The 24,384-nt window shown below is 41.2% G+C and overlaps 2 protein-coding genes across 3 annotated transcripts; both read right to left on the minus strand.

The window, feature by feature from the left end:
- Positions 1 to 18: 18 nt before the first annotated feature.
- cacybp (calcyclin binding protein) lies at positions 19 to 6,835 on the minus strand. Its single transcript, XM_079529977.1, has 6 exons — positions 6,670 to 6,835; positions 5,455 to 5,659; positions 5,216 to 5,312; positions 4,240 to 4,339; positions 3,380 to 3,474; positions 19 to 2,857 (listed from the first exon to the last, which is right to left on the minus strand). Exons 1-6 carry the CDS (start codon positions 6,685 to 6,687, stop codon positions 2,686 to 2,688), a joined length of 687 nt encoding a protein of 228 aa, XP_079386103.1. The 5' UTR covers positions 6,688 to 6,835; the 3' UTR covers positions 19 to 2,685.
- Positions 6,836 to 7,798: 963 nt separating this feature from the next.
- On the minus strand, positions 7,799 to 22,759 carry kif2c (kinesin family member 2C). Of its 2 annotated transcripts, XM_079529910.1 has the most exons (23): positions 22,624 to 22,759; positions 22,236 to 22,333; positions 21,890 to 21,984; positions 21,069 to 21,158; positions 19,663 to 19,711; positions 19,533 to 19,568; positions 18,576 to 18,680; positions 18,381 to 18,482; positions 18,137 to 18,234; positions 17,269 to 17,376; positions 16,853 to 16,907; positions 16,293 to 16,455; positions 15,794 to 15,884; positions 15,591 to 15,654; positions 14,907 to 14,998; positions 13,369 to 13,511; positions 12,703 to 12,916; positions 11,644 to 11,754; positions 10,930 to 10,997; positions 9,873 to 9,972; positions 9,699 to 9,767; positions 9,267 to 9,402; positions 7,799 to 7,985 (listed from the first exon to the last, which is right to left on the minus strand). In XM_079529910.1, exons 2-23 carry the CDS (start codon positions 22,294 to 22,296, stop codon positions 7,906 to 7,908), a joined length of 2,130 nt encoding a protein of 709 aa, XP_079386036.1. In that variant the 5' UTR covers positions 22,297 to 22,333; positions 22,624 to 22,759; the 3' UTR covers positions 7,799 to 7,905. The 2 variants fall into 2 exon arrangements, with proteins under 2 accessions (XP_079386036.1, XP_079386037.1); XM_079529911.1 differs by lacking the exon at positions 19,533 to 19,568.
- Positions 22,760 to 24,384: the final 1,625 nt, after the last annotated feature.

The following is a 24,384-nucleotide window of genomic DNA, read 5'->3' on the forward strand; positions in this document are numbered from 1 at the left end:
AATGAGACCAGAGGCAAATACAAGAGAGACATGTATTATTACCATGGCAAATACAAGCTTGTGAGTGGTGGGCGAACGGTAACGTAAATACCACCCCAATTATACAACTTCATCATTGGAAGGAAAACACATTTGAGAAGAGCTTGACTAAAATAAATAACACAAAAAAGATAGCAGGAGTAGTGCAACTTGCGTAAATAATATATATATATAAAAAATGCAACAATTATGACAGATTTGGAACATTTCAGACAGAATGGCTATACATCACATCTTAAAACATAATTATGGAATGATAATTAAGGCAGGGAGCAAAAAAACAACTTTGAGACAGAATTAATTTACAAAAAAATACCAAAAGTTAGCATATGGAGATAGAAAGTTTGAGCCCGACAACAATGATATATTAAAACATTGTAACATATTGGGATAACAGTGGATATTCAGCCTCTGGACAGCATTGGTAAACTAAACACTATTGCACTTTACATCAGACAGGTGGAGAGCCTATGAGCTCCAAATGTCACAGCAATAAAAGGTGCAATAAAAAGGTTTTTGCATTTAGGTGCCCAATAGTGTGCGAGCGTTTCTTTTGTTTTACGTTTAGCCTATTGACCACTACTCCTGGTATACTTTTACTGCTGACCATTTTCCAAAGCATACTGTCGTTTGTTTGATATTTGAAGAAGCCTTTGGATGCCAATCAGATAAAGTACAGCATGGAAATCCCGAATGCCATATCCACAGGTTTATGTGCCGTTTGCTTTAGGGCTTCAAATTCAGTTATACCAGGGATAACATTAAATCTCCACTATGTGACTACTGTATTTAAGTGAGTAAGATATTAATTTAAGTTACCAATCTGTATGGTAAATGTTATACAATATACAGTAACTAATGCAACTGTGGTGGAGGTATTCGATCTCCCTGCTCTTCTATTGAGAAATGTAGATTTTGTGGTAGGGTTGAAAAGCAATGCTGCCTGTAGGTTAAAATTAAATTTCTCCCAAGTAAGTAGGTGTGCTTTATTAGCTCATTGGTAATGAATCATTTCAACACTTGCACGGGAACATGGGTTCAAATCTCAGGTAGGACAATTGGAAGTTACAGATTGTAGCTGTAATGTTTCATTTTGCTCTACTGTACAGTAGATGATTGTGTCCAACATGAACCCAATCCCAATCAAACATCTAATAATTATATTGGTACACAGACTGTGCCACCCGGCCACCGTGCCCCGGAAATAGACATTCTTGAATATTTGTACATTTAACAATGGTGAATATTAATTTAGCTGGGAACACCCTAGATTAGAACCACCTCAATGACTATTCAGGGTCCATGAACCCCACATGACCACGAACCCATGCCTAAACAGAAGAGCACTTGTCTTTAGCCGCAAGGTTCTGGCTTCGATCCCAGGCACCACCAACTCAGGTTGTGAGTATCACGGCTTGGGTAAGTTAAGTGCTGGGAGCTGAAGGTAGGTGTTGCGCTCCAGCTCAGTAAATCCATCCCCCAGGGGTTTAGTGCAGTGAAAAGGGAGCAGACACTATCCCCCTCAGCTGATACTAACAATATGCCACTTCGAACTAGTTACAATTAAATCCAAGACTGGACTGCTATTTAAAAAGGTAAATGTGACAGATTAAACATTCTTTCCATTTAACTTTTTCCCCCTGAATACATATTTAATTAATGCAAACTGCTACTGTATGATTAGTTTGATGAAGTCATAAACCCAAAGTACATGCGGACTCAAGATGTCTGGCTGGACAAGACAATATTTTACTGTCAGAGTGTGAATATTACAATTTTGCACCTTTTTACAAAGGTGTAATTTCGGTTCATTGCTTCATTGATATTGCTCGATATAGGAAGAAAGATATTTGCCATGGACTCGAAAAGAAGCTTAATGGATTTACGTTAATGAACTGTAACCTCATGTCTCACTGGCTGCCTTAGCATTTTGATTGTTGCTGTAGTTTGACTAATTAGTAAACTGCCACTGTTCATGTAACTAGTACCAACACATTATTTTTGTTTTACACAACAGGGCCAAAGGGGCTAACCAGGGCTTACACATGTAATCAATTCCCTCAATACAGCATTTCTGTGACTTACGCCACATCATTGACGTCAGGCTGTTTTTTTGTGTAAATGAATGGCCTTCTTTTCCATAAGAGTTGCGCAAAAATAGCCGATCTACAAGCTCAACATGCTTTGCAAATATAGCAACACACGGTGAGCTGGTAGATCTAGCGAAATTGGAAAAGAAGTGACAGTCTAAGTGGTTAAGTCTCTGTGGGTTTTATAAATATTTAATCAATGGAAGGCATTATCAAGCTTGGGACTAAATCATAACCACATTGGATCGATTGGAACACAGGTTCTCTTTTCCATTTCCTGAAAATGTGTAATTTAGGTCAGGATATACAAGGTTTCCACCCAACATCTTTCTACCAACAAACTTCACTCAGTTGGAACTTTGGCCGTAGGGAAACAAAAAGAAGAAAAACAAACAAACAGAGCTCTTAATATTGTGTCTTATAGTCGTTTCAAATGTAGAACTGGGGGTCCCCTTTAACCCTGCTGTTGCAACCTATTGCCATTGTCAAACATTTCTCTACTCTGTCATCATTTGACTTCACTTGCGTTTAGAAGGGATAGATGGAATTGTGCAGTTTAGAAATCCATCATGGATCCGTCCTCTCCTCCTTTAAGTTTCTTTTCCTGGGACTCTGACCAGGCCTTGTTAATGGTCCTCTTCATCTCGTCATCACCCTCTGAGTAAATCTTCTTCAACATAGTCATGAGGCCCTCGCTGGGGTCTGCATTATCATCCACAGCAGGTTTACTGACGGAGGAGAAAAGAGAGAGGTTAGGGTTGTCTTTGTGCAGGACTACAGGTTTGAATGCATTAGTTATTAGTGGTTAATTTCAGTCCATTATCTACCACTCAGTCCCCTTAACACATTTTGTGCCCAAAACATCTGTGGACGTCCTGGGTATTACCGCACGTGCATAGCCCAAGACGTCTGTGGACGTCTTTGAAAATCAGAAAAATCAAAACACTTTTTTTTTAAACACGTGGTGCCAAAGTTTGTGTTTTCGCCATTGAGAATGCATTTGGCGTTTAAATTAAAGAACTCAGAAACTATAAAACATTTCAAAGTAAAACGTTCCAGCATGTGTCTCCACAGTCAGCTGAATTATAAAAAATGTGAATGGATTTTCTAGGTGAAAGTGATTTTGGGCAGTTTTGCGTGGGCTCTTAACATACAGCAGTGGTACATCTCAATGTAACCAAGGTGAAATCACTGTCAGAATGTGTGCACATGTTTGACAATGACATCAAATTCATATCTATGAAACTTACTCTTTCTCTTTAGACTGCTTCTCCACCTGTGTTAGACAGTCCCACTTCCTGACCGTCTGCTTCTTGCACATCACCAAGACCATGTCGGTCTTTATCTAATAGGGTAAGAGAATGAAGATTACATGATACAAATAAAATAAATACATAAAATAAGCCTCTACCCACAGGCTGTCAGGCTGCTGAATGAACAACCTGCCCCCCACCCTGAGCCTCCTTTATAGTATTAAAAAGGTACTGAAAATGGACTTGGTCTTTGCATTGAACTTTGGACTATGCATTGCTGAACTATTATGACTTTGCACCATTACATTGCACTAGCACTATTGCACTTTGGGTTATTGTACACAGTATGGTTATTTATTTGTATGCCAGCGGTGAAGCTCTAAACTGAAGTTTTGTGCAAGCAATGACATTTTTGACGTCCTTAAATACTGTACGTTTAACGCCTGTCACAATTACTACATCATCGCCAAATCATGTTCATACATTTTCAAATATTTTTATATTGCATAAATAGCAGATCTACAAGTTCACAATGTGTTACATTGCTTATAGATCGGTCATTTTAACAATTAAATTAAATTTTATATTAGAGTTATTTATCATATCGGACCTGTGGGAAGAGAAATGCAGACGTATGTTCCAATGTTCAATGCCCAAAACGCAATTAAATCATTAAACGCAATTATTTGTATGACAATTTATTCGTCAAGTGTAAAATGTCATGATCATGACACCCCTAAATTTGAATGTAGAATTTTGTAGTACTGCAACTATCGTGTAACAGAAGGCTGTAGAACGTTTAAATTGGGCATGTATTATGGGTGAAAACCACAGATGGTTTTTGTTGGTCCAGTCACCTTTTTAGAGCTGTCCTTTGGATCGATGGGGCCCAGCAGATTGGTCATCGTCATCTGGTGGTTCTTCCCCTCTAGATCCTTCACCAGCAGAGAAAAGGACCTGGTGAGAAGAATAAGAACAGATAACAACTGCCCTGTCAGACACAATGCAGGAAACCGACAACAGAAATATCAATTGTAATACCCTATGATGTTTATGTCTAAGACGGCTATAACAATTCTACAGAGGAATTCAACGTTGCTAAATTTGAAAGATGACCTATATTTTACTCCATTCTGACTCACTGGCAATAATCTAAATGAAAAAGCAAGAGGACTGTGAAATTGACATTTGTCAATGTGGCATAATTGTGAACAAAGTAAGGTTAAACCTAAATACATTATAAATAGATTATGGTAAATGTCAAAATATGTAGTTTGCAGATTTCTTCCCACATCCTAAAATCAAATCAAAAGGTGTAATTCGGAATCTTGAGTAACGACTCACTGAATTGAATCTCGAGTAACGACTCACTGAATACACTTCTCCCCAGACCTTCTGATGTGCTCATACTCTTTCCTCTGTCTCCAGTCATGTCTGTTCTCAGTATTGTTCACTTCCCATTGTTGTCGACGCTCTGTTGTTTTTGTCTCGCTACTTGTATTTTATTTCCTTGTTTTATTGTGAATACTTGTAAATGTATGTGAAGTCGTTTGTGTGTATGAGTGTATAATATATATATATATATTCTGTGAAAGTATGAAACAGCTGAGGTTGTGAAAAAAAAGAAAAAAAAGCAGTTGTAAGAAAAATGTATGCTTTTAATTCTGTGAAGTTGCCTAAACTGAAATAAAACAAAGAAAAAAAGGTGTAATTCCATGAAACTTGGTGGGAAATGGGAATGATCAATAGGTTGCCCGGAAGAAAAGATTAATGTATGGCTCAAAGGGTGAAAGGTGTCAGAAATTGACACACTGTATTAGCACATCACCTTACCTCTCTGTAAAGTTAACGTCCACATTTTCTGAGGGAATATTGTGCACGCCCTTCAACGTAATGTACATTTTTACATATTTGTCTGACTGGTCCCAGCCTGCAATGAAAATGCACATGTGTAAAGGATGGAATTTGAAATCTCTCTCTCATGCGTGGACTTAGTTTAGTCATGCACAAGGCTAAAGTACAGCTACACCTCAACCAACTAGACAGTGCCCAACCAGAAAATAGATCAATACCATAGTTGGTGATCTTGACTGTGTATGCTGCTTTTGTGGTCGAGTCGGCCTCTCTTCTGGCCTGTTGCTCCTTCTGTTGCCGTTTGGCTGCGATCTCCTTCTCAAGCTTCTTCTGCTCCTGTCTCAGCAGCTCCTGCACTCTGGTCCTCTCTGCCTTCTCTAGGAGGGGCCCCAGCTCCTGCAGGTCTGCTTCCAGCTGGTTGATCTATGAGACCAGGTGTGTGGTGGGGAGAAAAAAATAGATTAATAGTCCAGCAACAAACCATTTTCAGAGAGAGAGTGATAGGATTAAGAACATTTGAAAAAAGAGCAACATAATAGTCCCCCCCTCCTCCCCTCTATTTTTCTATACTGTTCATGTATTCCTCTTTTTCTAACTGTGGATTTGCTGTTTTTTGCATAGATGTGTGTATTTGTACGTCTTTAAATGTTTTGATGAATTGAAAATGTAAGACCCTGATGTAAACAAGTTTTAGGGCTTTTTCTGGTTTCATCCTCGTGGCAGTTTTTGTATTGACCTGTACCTTCCTTGGACTATAACTGTACCCATTCTACATCTATCTGTAAATGTTTTCAAGGTGCTGTTGTTACTGTACACAGGCTCTAAAGCAAAAGGGCTCCGATATAACCTTAGCTAGTAGTATGGCTAATTGATTAATTGAAAATGTATTGCAGAATTGGTACAGTTCAAGTTAAGTACAGGTCACTCAATACAAATTCTGCTAAAACCAGAAAAAGCAGACTTGTTTACATGGTTCCTCTATTTTCAATTTATCAGGACATACAATACAAATATACAGTACTATAAAACACTACAAAATAAATCATATAGGCCTACACGGTTAGAAATCAAGGGAAAACCAGAGAGAGAGAGAGTACTATAGCTAGCTTCTTTACCATCAGTCACATTACAGAGCACATTTCAGATTCTGCAGTATTAACAGTCATGAAACACTGACTGTCATTAAGTACGAGCGTCATGTGAACCATGGCTACATAACTACACTCGTGGTTTACATAGTGTGTCATTAATAGGGGAACAATGGTTAGGGTATACCTACTACGCTAACCTTGCTAACGGACATTAGCTTCAGTTCATTTCCATAAATGAAGTTTCCATGTGAACGCAGCAGCCACGACAGCTAACAAGGAAGCTAACGTAATTTCTGTCTTTCACAGGCTCGTAAAATGAACAAATGTGTATTTACTATTTACCTGTTCGGTTAGGTCCATTATGTAATATATGATTAGGGTTTTTGCTTGCTAAATTACTGAACTGCGAACGTTGTTTAGTTTAACTCATAGATAGGTAGGGTTATCTGCACTGCAGTGTGTCGGTCGGGTCGAGCACAGCACGAGCAGTTCTCGAGGTCGTACCGGCGTTGTTACATCGATAATGTTCCCAACCCTGCTGGTCGTTACTCTTTATGGTTCTGCGCAACCTCGCGTCACCCAGCCGCAGTAGTAGAGTAGTACTTGTACTCTTATTTTCACCATAAATTATCCAAATCCAATACCTATTAAACTTTTCCCATTTATGCTCCTCAGATCCTAAAACTAAGAAAAATGAAAAACTGTTGAAATTGTATGTACATTTCCCCCAGAAACCTCAAATATTTTTCTCTCCATGTCATTTTGTCTTTACATTAATGCATGCCTATTGCCTTTCCCTGATGTTTGTCAGTTATATATTATGGGATGCCATTGTACACAATACATTTGAGATTGTTACTCTCAAATCTACAGGCCATTTGAAATCTCTCAATTTTTAACAGGTGCCATCTGCCTACAGCCCACCTACTACAAAACCGTATCCATAAACGATTCAGCTGGTTCTATGGAGTCTGTGCCATGACATATATAGACAAATCAGCCACTATGTGGGCCAAGCTGCAGATCACTAGTAGGCTATCCTATGTAAGTAAGCCTTGCCGAGCCATGAGGCCCATAGGGCAGGAGCCCATCTCCCGTTTCTGTAGCACTGCTTAATAAGCAGAATTAAAGTTGTGTGACCACACCCTACCAAGTTCACCTTCAAATCGGCAGTGAGGGACAAAGTACTCAACCACAGTCCAATATTTACACAAGTATCTACACTTTGCCTACACATCAGTTGGCGTGTTAAGTGGTCAGACATGTGCAGTTTCATAGCATATCAAGCAAGACTTATTAGAATTAATACAATACTTTAACCAATCTGTACAATTGCAGCCTCATCCTTAGGTTAGGGGAAATTAGCCCATAGGCAACTAGGAGCTACTGTACCAGCATCTTGACAAAATATCTTTAGGAATAATTTCACAGACATGGGACCACTCCAAAGTTAAAGACAAAATGACCCAAGTAGTATATGACAAATTACTTTATTACAAAACACATTTAAAACCTCAACAACTTAAAACGGAACAAACATTTCAAAACATTAATAGTACAGGCGTTCTCCAGGGCTGCTCAGCGGCGGGAGCCTGACGCTTTGGGCAGACGTGACACTCGCTCCTCCTCCACAGCAGCCTGCAGAGCCTCCACAGCAGCTACATGGTGACAGAGGAAAACACAATTATAAATCATCATCATACCTTGATCAACTACAGCATCAAAAGTAGCAGATCTGCAAGCTCGAAACGCAGCACAGACGTGTTGCTTGCCGATCTACTACTACTTTGCCATGTTTTTACATTTGAAATTTTGAATCCTGTAAACTGTTTGACACATTAGGGGCGCATTCGGAAATAGCGCACCAGAGCACACTCTCCTATTAGTTTGCATTGCACAGTGCGCCATTTCCGAATGTGCCCTAGGTTTCCACCCGACAGAGACAGTCAGTTTGCTAAAAAATAAAGACTAAACACAAACCAGACAAATTCAAAGACCAGAAACGATAGCATTCAGTGATCCAATGTTGATATGGTGTGATAAAGTTGCTACACCCTCAGTCATGTTGGGCAGAAACTAGACCAGCTTAAGACCACATAAACTAAAGCCACCGAGCGTGAGCAGTGCCGTTGCGTTACACAAGGGGGAAGGAAAAAAAAAACACTTTTATGAAGGGGCACTCTTCAACAAAGACAAACACACAAAGCTGTGCATAGGAGGGGCTGGTGCCCCTCAATCATGTGAACCCTAGCATTCTTATTCTGGGGGGCATTAGCAATGTCCTTGCAGAGATTTAGTTTAAAGCAACGCCAAAGTAAAACACCAACTCATATCCAGTTTACGAAGTATATGGGTTTTCAATGGTTAATGTGGCACAGTACCAGTGACACTGCAGGGTTCCCTTCTGATTTTGGTGACCGCCACCCATAGAGTATATAAAAGGATAGAGACTGAACTGGCGCGAAGCTCTGCCCCCCCAGCTATTCATGTCAGTGGAAGTTGCTCAGTGGCGTTTTGAAGCACCCGGAAGACTGCCGGAAGTACCGTCTCAGAACGTCTACTTCCGCATTTGACCACCAAATTTTGGTGGTCAAATGCGGAAGTGCAACCGAGCGCTCAATGTTAAAGCCCAGCTGCACGGGGTTTCCTGGTCATGAATCCACGGGTCCGCCTGTAGTCCCTCCTCCTACCACTAGGGCCCAGAGCTTCAACGTTGAATAGCCTCACTGGCCCCTTGCCGCCACCCCCCCCTTGCTACTTTTGCATGTTCTATGACCGGGCATTAATTTCCCCCCCCATAAAACAGAAGTTGAAATATGGATACAAGGTTTCTGCCCGACAGAAACGATATGCCCTCACTAGCCTATTCATTCATCTGCTTTTGGTCACAAGAAGTATCATGACACTCAATCTAAATAGTGTAATAAATAAACTCCAACCTTGCAGACTGCTGGAATATTCCTGCACACGTCTGGAGTAGTCCAGCAGATCAGGGAGGGCAACCGCCACGTCATATGAGATGTGCCTCATTGGTTCAAGAACCTCACTGGCTCTCTGAGACACTTCACTGAATCTCTGGAAAACAATCAAATCAAGATGCAATTTTAACCAAATTAACCATACACATCCCTCTTCTGGACATATCATGATTGATAACATTGGCAAACATTGCGTTATGAGCTTAGCTATTTTGGGAGAGAATTGGTAATGGAAAAGAGGGGGCAAAGTATACCCAGGTCACCTAACATAAGTATATAGAATTTAAGTGGCCAAATACAATAACGCAGCTATAACTTGGAAGCGTCAAACACCAAGCCGGAAACTGTCTCAAAAAGTAGCAAGGACATGTTATTAGTCAAGGGAAATTCTACCTGTATCTCGCCCTGGACCTTGTCCTCTAGCTCCGACACCAGGGCGTAGGGGTCGGACTGGATCGAGTCCTGCAGAGGAAAACAATCAATGACATTCAGAGATTAGTACGATTTAGTATTTCAGTAAGACTTAGTATTTCAGTCAGGATATTTGGGCGCCGTGTCCAATCTGACCTCTTCCTCCTCCTCCTCCTCCTCCTCTGATGAGCTGTTGTCTATGGGTTTTGCTGCCTTGGCGGGTCGCTGGGCCTTGGGACCGTTCAACTCCTTCACCCTAATAGAAATGACAAGAAAACCCAATCAAGAGGTGACTTGTATCTGTATGCATGGCCATTCTGTGACTATGTATATATGCATGGTAAGGGTCAGGTGTAACGATACGCATTACAATACATGGTTGATGACAATGATTTATAATCCACAGTAACAAATAAATTAAATCTGTGTGAAACGTGTGGACAGTGCAGTTTCCTTTTAACCCATTTAGCTCCCGGATTCAAAGGTATAGGCTGCACCAGGTCTAAATGGGTTAAGGGAAATAAAGGGATATAAATAAGTGAACGGTGGTTATCTGGCATACAGTACATGGACATTGTATTTGAAGTAACACATATGGACAAACCCACAACTTGACATAAACAAAGAATACACATATTTATCGATAGACCAAGTGTAGCGATATTGAAAAGTAATTAAACCCCTTTTCTTAAAATTGCTAAAGACAACGCACACGTACTTAGTATTGATCAATAATTGATTCATTTGCATTGCAAAATGATTTGATACAAAGTCAAACGATATTTACATAGATGTTTCGATGCAGTTACTGAATCGTCACACCCCCTAATGTATTTACATTGTGAACCGTTCATTCGAGTGACTCTTGACACTTGGCAGACCTGTGTGGAATGGAAATTCTGCAATGTCCGAGCGGTTCTCCAAAACCGGCTCGTTCCCAACAGGCACTGCACTAGAATCTACTCTGCACTTTTACAGAGTAGATTCTATACACCGTAAATACTAAGTGGTAAGTGGAAGAAATTATCTGGAGAATATTTAACATTCTTGAGTTTGCGGTGTACCAATTTCCAGTCCCACTCCGAGTGGTCAGAGAAACTCAAGGACCAGGGACCCTCAGGGTTTCTAGAAAGGTTCCAAACAGGTCCAGAGCCAACTCTGTCAAGTGTACAAATGGGGACCACAGTTGTAGTTTCATGAAATAAACGTCTACCTGTCCGCATAGCGCAGAGTATTCATGGTGTAGTCACATGAAGCCATGCCTGGAGACACCAGTGCGATCTGGCGAGAAGGAGGTAAGGTGCAGGTACGTTAATATTCATGGTTAAACAACTGAGCACCAGTCATTTGCATGGTTTTAAAGCATTTTTCATCCGTCAGGTCTTTTTAGTCTTCTCCAATCTGTTGGCAGCAAAAAGACTCAAATACCAGTGTAATTTTGTAGGTTGTGGGCACTTCCAAGTAGAGAAGTCCTAGGCCAACAGAATTGCTAGCCTATGGTGCTTTATAGAACCTATACAAAACTTCGAGACAGGAGTAATTCCTAGCATACATTGATGATTTTCATCATTTGCAAAAACAAAGTGGCTCAGATTCCTTTTTGTCTGCGTATAGTACAAATAAGTCTGTTTTTGCAAATGGATTTCCATTTTCTATAAATAAAGTAGAAACTAACAAAGCGACTGATTTTTTTGTCGAGTAAACTGCAGTAGGAGAAATGGTGCAACAGTCATGACTTCTGCACAATTATTTCTTTATCACGTGTCACAATGGTACATATTGTAGTTATTACTGAAGGAAGGTTGCCTTTTGCATTGATTGACATGCACCTAAATATTTAAAACGCATTGCTTTTATTAAATTGATTTATTCCGAAACACGCTGGATGCCAGTAGGCATTTTAATTGTTCCATGTTTGTATACATACCATGCAGGTCCTGGACTTTTCACCGATGAAGGAGTCTCTGAGTACCTTTGTCAAGGTGCTCAGTCTGAACGGCACATGGTCCCCATGCCTCCCCAAGGAGCGAATGCATTCCTGTGGGAGTGAGAGAAACACTTTATTTCATTAAAAGCCCAGACTACAAATTACTGGAGAAAAAAAAGTTATAATAAATAAGAGTGCATGTGTGACCAATATATATTGAGCATCAACATTTTGAAGTGCATTTTAGAATTCAGTCAATTTTGCAGCTCATGGATTCGTGTAATATCCGATCACTGCCTCTAGATGTCACTAAAGGACCTCTGAGATATGTCAGCTTTAAATCAGCATCTAAAACAGTAAGGTGGCAAGAAAGAACTTCTGGGAACTCAGATCAAGTCATGTCCTGCATTTTATTTTTTCTCAAGTGCATTTTTTACGCCATACCTTTGCACTGAAGTAAAATAGGGTTGGCTAGCCATGTTGCATATTTAGATTATACATAACATTCATGTTAACTAAAGCAGATTAATAGAGTAGAAGTAAAATATTCATATAATTTCCAAAACTATGTAACAAAGCAGCAGATCTACACACACACAAAATGCGGTTTAGATGCTTGTGTGATGTTGTAGTCGAGCGTTTAAAAAAAAGAAAAAGTTAGAATATGGAGATAAGGTTTCTGCCCTTTCCTTCCACCACTGCGACTTCAGAGACAGTGTGCAGCCAGTCTTAATACCATAGACATATAAAGGTAGACTCCCTTTCCAGCTCTGGAGCGTATGTGCTCAAGGGGGGGCAAAACTTTCCTAAGATTCCTTGCGAAGCACCGTGGAAGCATGTCACAGAGCGCATGTTCGGGTCTGATAAGGCCCGGAAAAGATGCGCTGTGATTGGCTAGTAATCACTTGAGTGGCAGTGTGACGTAACGTGCCTGTCACACTTCCGGCGTACTTCCTGCCCCAGTGTAAATTCTTCCGGCCCTCCTTCAACACACATCGCTCCATCGAACTGCAGCGGCCAATGAGGCATCCATTTTTTGTATACATCTATGCTTAATACCTTCAGGGCCAGCAAGCTGCGGTTGATCTCATTGGTTTCCACCATTGTGGCACGGTCGTTGCTGCTGACGTCCGAGCCCCGCTCGTTCCCAGCCAGGTCGATCAGAGAGAACTTTCCGTGCAAGGTCTTGGCGCGGTTGTTGCATCGCAGGACAATCTGGAGGATGGCGTGGGAGCGGGACGAGTTGGCATTCGCAGACGTCTGACCAGACGTCCTATAGGAGTGACAGAAGAGAACAGTCAGTAGGACAGAGCGTCTGTGTCGGCTTAGCTTTGAAACATTTTAACCATTATTTTTGTAACTTTAGCGGTTGAAAAATAGCTATTTTTGGAGAAAGAAATGGAAATATTTGAAAAAGAAATTCACAGTGAACATTTTTAACTCAAATATTTGCTTCTGGGGTGCCTGGAACAACATATTTTCTGATGGGGGGCCTGCGGTCAAATACAGATACACCTTTTCATGTCAAGGACCAACAGAATTGAGCAACAGTGCACCACCGATACGTTTTTCAGAAAACGGTCAGGATTTGGAAGACATTTTGTAGAATCTGGTTTCAGGTCTTGATGGGTTAAAAATGGAAGTAGATTGGCTTGTAGATCTGCCATTTTTGAAAACGAAGACTTCACAAACATGGGTGACATTGTTAATAATAATATACTGTACCTGCAAGAACTGCCAACTTCTATGATCTTGATGACGTCCTCCGCTGCAGAGACACCCACTTCCTGCAGGCCGACCACCTGAATATTCTGCCGCTCATCCTCCAGAACACGCAGTTGGGTCTTGTTGTTCAATAAATCATAGACCTGAAATGACAAAGCACAAGTTCACTCAATCCTTTCCGGATGAAAACCATCAGAACACTTTGTCATGTTGGTGCATTTGGTCCACACACGCCCCACCAATTAGAATACATTACATGGCTTTGTTGATTGGTCAATCGCTGAATTCAGCAGTCTGTTATTTCTGGATAATGACCACTCTATAACAGACCGATGCCTAATCAAACCCTCGGAGCACCAGCTGCGCCCTGCTGATTTACTGCCGTTTCCAACATGACAGCCATGTAAACGCACACAATGTCATTTGCAGCCAAACATTGCTCTCAAAAATGTCTTTGAAAACATTTGAGTGAGAAATAGACAAAGCAGCACCCGAAAAATGCGAAAATGGATTCCATTTGATCAACTCACTTCCTCGTTTTCCAGCCCTGCAGCTGGGCAGGGAGTTCCAGCCACATATTATCGCTTAGCCACTTCAATCTGCTATGTCATTATAGACAACACACTATTAAAGTGTTTAATACAACTTTGCTAAAAACTGTTTACGGTACAAGCCGAGGGGTATTGACAATTTTTTCCCTCCACACAAGTCCATAATAGGATGTAGGACTTCAGGACCATTCCAGCCATGTTCCATCCCTCATTATTAGGAGAGCACGATTATGAAATTATGACCGATATCCGATCTCGATTTGCAGGGTCATATCTGCCGATATTATACAGAGGACCACAATGGAAACAAGCCTAGGCCTGGCCCAAAGCCTGTGTCTGTTTTCACAACTGAATGACTACTGAATGAGAAAAGTACACAGAAGAAAAATGTAAAGTTTATTTTTACATGGATTTTACATGAAATTTGGTTAGGCTTTTGTTCTAGACTAGAGATACTAGAAACGTTTGATTTATATTGAACTCATTGATGAATTTTAAAACATTTCATTCATTTACCATTTTTGCTGGTGAAAACCAATTATTTTTGTCTTATTTTGAGACCGTTCAGATACGGCATTTTTCTGGCCGATATGTCCGATTATGTCGTGCAACCCTACTGATAATTGGGCCTCACCAACAAAATGGTACAATTTCTGGACAGTCAGAACCCAGTCGACCAATGTCATCACCAGTAGGCAGGTTTGGCAAGTATAAATTTGTAATAATATGGCTTTCATTTCAGCATACCAACTTTCCAGAAGAGAATGACTGCAGTTTGTATTAACTTGGAGCCTCCAATGGCAGATTTTAGAACTGTCCATACTTAGCCCACCAATAAGTGAAACAGAGTGAGTAGACGGAAACTGTGCCATCTTATTAATGAGCATTGAGGACCCGATACGATACGAAGATTAGGTTGAAAATGTAAGTGATCGCTACACATTTGGGTACAACAGCACATGTTTATTAGATTAATAGTTTTCATACCTTGCCATTGTAAATCTCAAAGAAGGAGACGTATGGACAGAGATCCAAGTGGGCATACCTCCGGCTGGTAATTAGGCTGAACACATCATGGGCTGTGTAAGGGACAAAAACAAATTGCAAGTTGCCCCATTTCTGCCATATATAGCAGATCTACAAGCTCACAGCGCAATGTGAACGGTCAGCGATCTTCAGCTAAGAGAATCAGATTTTCAGTGAAGCTAGGGAACCCCGTCAACAAAATATACAGGATTAAGTGGTTTAACACCCAACTAGCCTAGTGGGGGCGCATGGATTAAAGCAATAATAAAATGACTGAAAGATGTTGCTAGGTCAAAGTCCTAGTGTGATTGGTTAGTGAATTAGCACAGTTTCATAAACAATTAGCATAATTATGTTTTGGTAGCCTGCCATAGCCAACCAGTTTAAGAAATCAAAGATTGAGGCTTTAACCTTTGCTTACATATCTGATTATCTGAGCTCATTAGGATTTTCTGGAACATTGACGTAGCATTTATTGCAAGTTTTAATCCAAAATAATGAATAACCAGCAATGAGCCATCTACAAGCATACAATGTGTGGTGCCGCGATGCATTTTATGCTCGACTGTGACCTTTAATCCATGAGGTAGCCATTTTTTAAGACGACATGGTTTTGGGTATGGAAATTGTATGAGTATGGCTTACCTGCCAAGGCATAGATGCCTTTAGTGCTGTTCTGGCGCTTCCCAGAGAAGTCGCCTCCCATGGTCTGAAAATAAGTAAAGTGACATACCATAAGCACATGGTACATTTTAACTACCGCATTAGTAGGCTCAAAGATTCAACCCATAGTGCATAAAATGTGTGATCTTGTGTTCTCCGGCACTATGAACAGACTGCACACTTACATGGGTCTTTCCACTGCCCGTTTGTCCATACGCAAAGCAAGTTGCCATGGCACCATCAAAGATCGACTGGACCAGGGGTTTGGCTGTGAACCTATTGGGGGGGAGGGATAATTAATCCTGTCCTTTTAACCACTTGGCCCAGAACAGGGATGCCATGTTTCCAGTGGTTAATTGCAGTCTAAAAACCAATGACCTGTAGGGAAATAGGTCCCACAAAGTCACAATACCAGAGCATAGAGTAGGGAACTGCTAAGATCTAAAGGCCTCGTCTGGTGTTCTAAACAGTGGCATTTCAAACTGAAAGGTAATTCAGACCAAATAAAGTTATTTGCAACATTCTGCTCAAAAACACATGCTGTCATATGGAGCATGAGCTGGTCTTTTGTTTCACCTCATGGCAGGAGTTTAAAAAAAAAAAAAAAAATTGGACCCGTCCGTGGCTGTATAGCACATTGGGGTTTGAGAAGCACTGGAGTAAAGAAATAGGCGATAGGATTACCTGTAGACCATGTCATTGGTGGCGCTCTCATCAAAGGAGTAATCAAAGTGAAACTCCTGATTCTCCAGGTACTTTGTGAGATCCACCTTGGTCTTGGGTTCATGGACCAGCACAGTTCCATTGCCGGGCACAGAGACCACATCAATCTCCCTTCTAGCCAGTTCTGGGAACATGACAGATCAGGGAAAATAAATAATCAGCCATCAAATGAAAACCTCATTTCGCAGTGGTTAAGTACTCATTTAAAGTCATACTGTATGGAACATGCATTTTAGTGTACTAGTCCGTTTTGGCAACACCTCATGGCTCCGTTAAAAAGGAATGCTACAGGGTAGAGGATACCAACAATGATGTACTCCATTCCCATGAGGTTGCCGACAGCAACCTCATAGGAACAAAGTATAAGATGTAAGTGGTAAAGGTCAGAAACATGGGATCACCGAGATGACCAACACAGATATAGTACATCATTTAGTAGTGTACATTTTATTTCATGCAAAACTGATAACAGGTTTTGATAACATGTTTCTTCTTTAAACATTGTTGAATGGCCCGCATACCTTTATTGTTGAATGGCCGCTTGCGGATGCACACGCATAGCTTTTGATCTTCCACCTGTACAAAGAAATAAAGATCAGAATTGAGAAACTGAGATCAGCGATAAGCCATCAAAGATGTTCTAAGCTGACTACTAGGTCATAGGTAGGGCTACAAAATATGGAAAATAATCCATTACAATTCAGGTAATGTTTTTTTTCTTTTAGACCCAGTCACGCACAGTCGCACACCTGGGTTTTATGTGAGCAGCAAACCGGATTATATCACAATATTCAACACCGCTTCCCAATATCTTGCAGCCCTAATAAGTACAGCTCCCATTAGCGATTCTGGGTGAATGCTACAATCATCCATGTACACATTACAAAATTGATACAGCATGCACCCATTGTGCAAAAGAATAAAGTTAACATCTTACTTCATCCATAGGTGTGGGAGGGTTCATGTCCAGGGTCTCTCTGAACTCCTCGATCATTTCATAAAACTTCTGGTTGGGCCGGGAGACCTCTCGGGAGACCTCTCCAAACTGCAGGAAACAAATGGGAATTAAACCAAAGGACAAATAGTCTACCAGCAGGCCTCAGCCTAAATCTGCCAGTCCAGTGAGTCACAAAAGCAGAAGGCATAGACATTTTTTTCAGGTGCTACAATGACCGACGTGTCAATCTTGCGCTCAGAGGAATTGCCAAATTTGAGTCTAGCTACTTTCACCTGCAACTACTGTGGTTAAATAAAAATAGACAAAACACAGTTGACGGCAACTATGTCTACATAATATACAAACTAAATTCCATAATTGTTTGCCTTTGCATATGCCTGTAAGGCCATTGTGGCTAGGGCAAGTGCAATGTGGGGTCTGAATGGACATAAACGTAGACGCCCTTTCCGGCTCTGGAGCGCATGTGCTCAAGGGAGGGCAAAACTTTCCCGAGATTCCTTGCGAAGCCCCGCAGACGCATGAGCGTGCGTCACAGAGCGCATGTTCGGGTCTGTAAGTCCCGGAAAGGATGCGCTGCGATTGGCCAGTAATCACTTGAGTGGCAGCGTGACGTAACGTGCCTTCCACAGTTCCGGCGTACTTCCTCTCCCAGTGAGATGAGGCATCTATTTTTTAATATCTATGGGGTCTGAAGAGGTGAGTTTTCAGATTAAGGCATTGTAGGGTTAGCTCAGACTTTGAAGAAAAGTGAGCGACCTCTTATGCCTCTCCATTTAACATGTTACTAGCCTAGCCTTAGACGATTAACTGGATTCCCTTGGCACAATTCCTAGGCAATTTGTCTCACCTTCCCCCTCTTGGTTTGAACATCAGGGGGTTTCACAACACCAGACATCCTTTTGTTGGGTTTGATTTTATCCTTTGGAGCCATGGATGCTCTTGGGCCTGTGTACAGAATATGCAACATTACGGTCAGTAAAAAAACCAACAAACAAGTCTAGTCCATTTTCTTGTTTAACACAATGGTTCATAGTCGGTTGTAGTTCAGCTAGTGGACAGTGAATATGATTCCACCCCCCCCCAATCCTGACCTTTGAGCACGTTTACAATGTCCTGGGTCTCGTCGTTCTCCTTCGCCTCCTCACGGAGACGATTATAGCCGCCGGCATCCTTCCTCACCTTTTTGGTGGCCACTAAGGAGAGAGAGATACGAGTTAGTTATAAATATACAGATGCATGCATGTTAGTCTCATGAAGCCAGATCAGGGGGTGAAGTAAATACCAACCAGTTCCAGTTGAGGGGAGGGCAGAGTTTGAAGGAGTTGGCTCTGCGAATGTGGGTTGAAGTGGCGCCACAAACATGCATGTTTGCCTTGTCGAAGCCCTGCAAACTAAAGAAGTGAAATGTAAGTCAAACAGCAACACGAGTTGTGATAGTAATGATTGAACTTGACTTTTACACAATGTGGAAAAGGAGATTATTTCAAAGTAAACTACAGCATGCACTTGGGGAGAGAAACAAAGACTTGGGGTTTCTGAGCCACAGAAGCAAAAGACAACTGCAAAGGTGCTGGAACGGCAGTCTACAGTAAGTGTCATCAGAATTTCACAGCTCCATCACAGATTTAACATTCTGGTTAAATCGGCAGGGCTGCCCTTAAAGACTGACATGCACCCCCACCGAAAAGTGAAAGGCTAAGCTCAGCAGGTATTAAAATCTACAAGACTGAAATGAAAAGCAAATTAAATCACATTTAAAAGCATATTAAATCACATTTGGTGATTATTACATTATCAAGTGAAGACAGCATTTCATGGAGTTGCCAATAAGGGAACATGCATAAAGTCATTGCATAGTCAGATGTGATAAGAAATTAAGTTTTCACATTAACACATCTAAAAAAATATATATTAAAATTTGCTTATGGCCAACTCTGGCCCATTTACATTTGCAAAATGACGTGTTGATAAATGTGCATGGTCTGTGTTAAAAAAACAACCATGTGATGGTACAATACACTCCTTTCCTGATAGGCTTGCATACGTCGCATAAAACCATTAAATTAGGATTTCATTTCCCCCTTAACCTGTAACAATTCAACTGTTCAGATATGATCATCAGCTACACAATGACTTTACAGGCAACATAATCCCAAAACACCCGTTCATGACCTTATGGAGAATGCTTAAGGAATATGTGATTGTCAGCTTTACAAAGAGAAACATGTATATAGCATGCCAACCTGTCTGTTCAGCCACAACAGCTGCTGGAACAGAGGCTTTCGTTTTTAAAAAGAAAGAAATTGTTGGGTCAATATATACAATGCCAAAATGGATGTGAATCAGAGTTGTAGTGAAAACCAATTTACATACCAGTTGGAGGAGCAGGAATCCTGGACGAGCGCAGGCGGCTAAGGTATTTCTGCAAAGGGAAAGAAAAGAGACAGGTGTACAGTTATCATGACAGACATGACACTATGAGCTCATGCAACAAGCCATATCACTCATGGACAACTTCATCCATATAGTGGTCATCATTAATGCTCATGATAAGTACCCATTTGTTTCTACTGTGCAGCGATTTACCAGACCACCATTACGCAGTTTTTTTTCCCAGCAAACAATTTCAATGTTTTAGATTAAGTACAATGGATTCCATTACAGCATGCCAACTTCCCAGTAATAGAAAGCATGGAGTTTTCTATTGAAATGTCTAGTCCTCCGAGCCACAGTAGACAAAATGATTATGAACATTAGCGAGGACCAATTATATGAAGCACACACCCATGCATGCAGTTTCATCTCCGGTTACAGACTCACTATGTGGATATTCCAAAATGGGGGGGGGGGACAACAAAACAAAAAGTACATCATATCAGCACAAACAAGGCTAGGGACATCTCCAGTGCAGGCCACCAATCAGTTTCAGGTTAAGGGAAAAGCCAAAGAAGCTAAACTTGTCAATATCTTGATTGCATGGAAACCTAGTTCACACGCAGATCCGACACACCAAAGGTCCGAAGCGCAGGGATATGCGATGCGAAAATGCGATGGTCCGACATGTGCTGCTCCCGTGCTTGCGGTTATGGTTAGGGATAGCCCGTCTCCGGACCCCCCGGGTTGAGCTCCTTTGGACCCCTACCACGTAGGGTCCGGTATCACCGGCTTCAAGCGACATGGGATGCAATCTGATTTACCCTGACTTAGCCCTGTGCTGTGCTGTGGGTGTCACGCTGACATATTCCAAACGAAGCATATGAACGCTATAGGAAACAACGAACCATCTGACCCCCCCCCCCGCGAACGGCTCAGAAGCCGTTAAGTATTTTTAATGTTTGTACGACCGTTTTGGCAGCTACCTGCGACAGAGGCAGGAACGCGCAGATAGCCAGTTCCGGCGCTCTGTCGCAGGTGATGGAGGCGGTACAATAGGATGTCAATAAGGAAGTCAAGGAAGGAAGGAAGAGAGCTGCCAAAACAGTCGTACAAACATTAAAAATACTTAACGGCTTCTGAGCCGTTCGCGCGGGGGGGGGGGGGGTCAGATGGTTCGTTGTCTGCTATAGCGTTCATATGCTTCGTTTGGAATATGTCAGCGTGACACCCACAGCGCAGCACAGGGCTAAGTCAGGGTAAATCAGATTGCATCCCATGTCGCTTGAAGCCGGTAGGGGTCCAAAGGAGCTCAACCCGGGGGGTCCGGAGACGGGCTAGGTTAGGGATTGAGGTTTCGGCTCAATAGTATGTCGGAACTAAAGCCTGTACCCGTTCACACTTGCCTTGTCTATGGACGGAGTCTCTTTCACAACCAAAGAGGTGAGGTGAAGCAGGAGCTCCTTGTTGTGGGCGCACAGGTCTTCAAAATCCACCTGTACACCACAGATTAACATGGGTAGAGGTTAGGCAGGGTTTCTGTGAAACATTCGTCAACCAAGGGTGAATACTTGTTGACCTGGCCGACTTAACATATCCATAAACACTTACATCAGTAATCAGTTTATCAGTAAACATGGTTAATGTTGGACAGGCAGTATAGTTCGTTCACTCATTAAAGGGGAAAACCACCCATTTTCAACATTTTACTATGTCATTAATATACCTTAGAGCTGTTGTGTGGAAATAATACAAAAGTTCCCCCATTCTGTGTTTCCTAGAACTAGGTCTGAAAAAAATCATTAACATGGTGAAACACATCTTGATGACATCATCAAGATGTGTTACCATGTTAATGATTTTTTTTCATAATTACAGTTCTAGGAAACACAGAATGGGGGGACTTTTTATTATTTCCACACAACAGCTCTAAGGTATATTAATGACATAGTAAAATGTTGAAAATGGGTGGTTTTCCCCTTTAAGACCAGGACAACCGATACGATTGTCGTTATACCCATTTAAAAAAAAAAAACAATCCTGTTACTATACAGAAACATCTAAAATGACACTGATGCTTTCCCCGTTTTAAGGTTTTGGAATTTTCCAAAAAAGTTAAGATTTAGAAGGCGTTTTTCAAATTGGCCTCAGGTCTAAATGGGTCGTTATAGTGGACATGATGGGCTATAAGGTTGCCATATAAATTACATCTGGCTTTGACACTTGCCTCCTTCCGTTTGATTGCATTCCTCTCTGTCCACTCCACCATAACCGCACCTTTGGCTTCGTCCACGGACTTCACCACTGAAGCATGAACTCGGCCTAGTTGCATATAGATTCATGAAATGGGTATGATGAACATAAATTTCATACATTTGAGTAAAAAGAAAAGAAAAAGAGATGGTCAACTGGATCACTCATACACATACATATACATATATATATATACAGTTGAAGATAAAATACTTATCCTATTTTAAACAGCAAACCTTCCCATAATTACACAAAAAGACTAGTTAGCGACAACTGCAATTATTATGGGAATATAGAGCAAAGAAATGACATGGACTGACCATCGCTTCTGCCTATGTTCACAGTCTGGCCGAGCAGACTTCCAACAATATGTGCCTCCATTTCTTCGAGGTAAGTAGTTCCGCCTGCGCCGAAAACACTGTAAAGTAACAAACGGTCGTTAGCCGAACATGACTTTTTGCGACATTAAACTTACAATGGATACTTTAGCCATTTAGCACCTTTATCCCAATCGATTTATCGGAATAAGCATGAACTCCTGTCAAAGTTCTCCACGTCGCAGTGGAGTGCCGAGAGAACAAAATCTAGTGGTGCATCGAATAAACTAGACACCAGGCAAAATATTGCATTTGTCTAAACAACTGGCCATCTAAATAACATTGTCATTTGGTCAAGAAAAGAAGAACAGCATTGGATTACCGTACTTACCACTAAAAAGAAGACTTATCGAGCGAACGCAGAGGTTCTTTTTTTTTGCAACAAAAACACACCACTGACCACTGTTTGCCTGCGTTTCGTTTGAATCAAAGTATCAAACCGATTTAGAACGCCTGATTGGTTGCGTTCTTCTTCTTTCGCATTTTATCAGCATTTGGAACACCTGATTGGTCGAATGACAGGAAGTTGTCATGATCAGACTGATGACGATTGGCGTTTGGTTTGACTCTTGTTTGACCATGGTGTTTGACTGGGGAAAATTCAATGATTGACTGATTACTTTATTAACAGTTTGCAGAAAAAAGCACAGGAATTTAAAACCCAAGAAAGCATACGGCTTGTTTCCATTGGGGTCCTTTATATTCAATATGATATTCAATTTGATATTATGTTATGTTATTAATTAATAATATAAAGACACACTGTTGCAATGCAAACCACATAGTCCTACGGAATTAATTTTGGATTTTGATTTTGGATTTAATAGGCATAACTATCAAGTATTGGTTTTGCAGTACATTCAATGAAGCAGTAATTGTGTAATATCATGCTTCACCACACTGTGGTAGTGTCGGAACATTTTTACACCATGGATGAATTCCAAACACAAGCGCACGGTGCCGCAAGCCCGCAAACATCACAGTCAGACTGTCCACATGCTGAATATCCTAAGTTTTCCAGTGTGCATCATCTCAAACAGTCTGTTTCTGGAGTGTTACTTTTACTTCATGTCTTCTAGAATTATTTTTGCCCTGCTGTCAACTGTGGTAGACATCCAGCAGAGCATGAGGGGGCTCCCTATTACAGCCCAACAAACCAGAAGCAGTGGTACCCAAACTAAACCTTTTGGGGATGTGATGTATTTTAGGTTAGCCAATGGAATACAACCAGGACAGCCTAAGGACTACTACCGGTATATGTACCAACTAACTACCAAGACCTCTACCAGTGGTTTTCAACCAGTGGTCCTTGAGGGGGTTCCAGGTGGTCCCCAGCTAAATGATTGAGACTTTGCATTGTAATCAAATGGACCCTTATAGATCTTTTACACTTGAGAGTGTAAAATGAAACCAAATGGACATGGGTTTCATTTTACGCTCTCAAGAATTAAATTATTGTTAAACATCTGCATTACTTTATTTACAAGAAGTATATTAGAGAATGTAGAATAATTGTTATTATTATGATCAACATTTGCCTGTCTCTCTAATGGTACCAACATCAATACAGCATGGAATTACATGTGGACAAAATCTTATCCAACGACAACAACATATTCTTTAGTTTTGGGTCTGAGAGACTAAATCACATCAAATGGTGGTCTGTGGCTCAAATGGCCAATAAATATTGGACCTTGTTATGAAAAGGGTTGAAACCCACTGGTGTACACTAGTATGATGTGGCTCTTGGTCAGCTTACTTTCTTTATACCTTACGTATTTACTTACACACAAAGCTTATGGTGTATCTCTCAACCTGCTCCACAGGTACACAAGCCAGGGTGATGACCCCAGACCCCCAAGCTCAGCTTCTTCCCAGCCCTGAGTCCATTCTCCTGTGACATGCTGTGAATGCTGGACCTTAGAGCCTTGCCCTAAATCCCTGACCACGGCACTACACCAGAATGCTATGTGCAGTACAAAACATCCAAAGCTGAGTGAGAAGATGGCAGCCATGGAGAATGAGGCTGGTCGGTACCATTGATACTGGTATTACTGGGAGCAAAGTACTGGCCAACTAGCCAGATGTATGG

This window comes from Electrona antarctica (genome assembly GCF_951216825.1).
Source record: "Electrona antarctica genome assembly, chromosome: 19".
In the NCBI taxonomy this organism is placed as follows: Eukaryota; Metazoa; Chordata; class Actinopteri; order Myctophiformes; family Myctophidae; genus Electrona; species Electrona antarctica.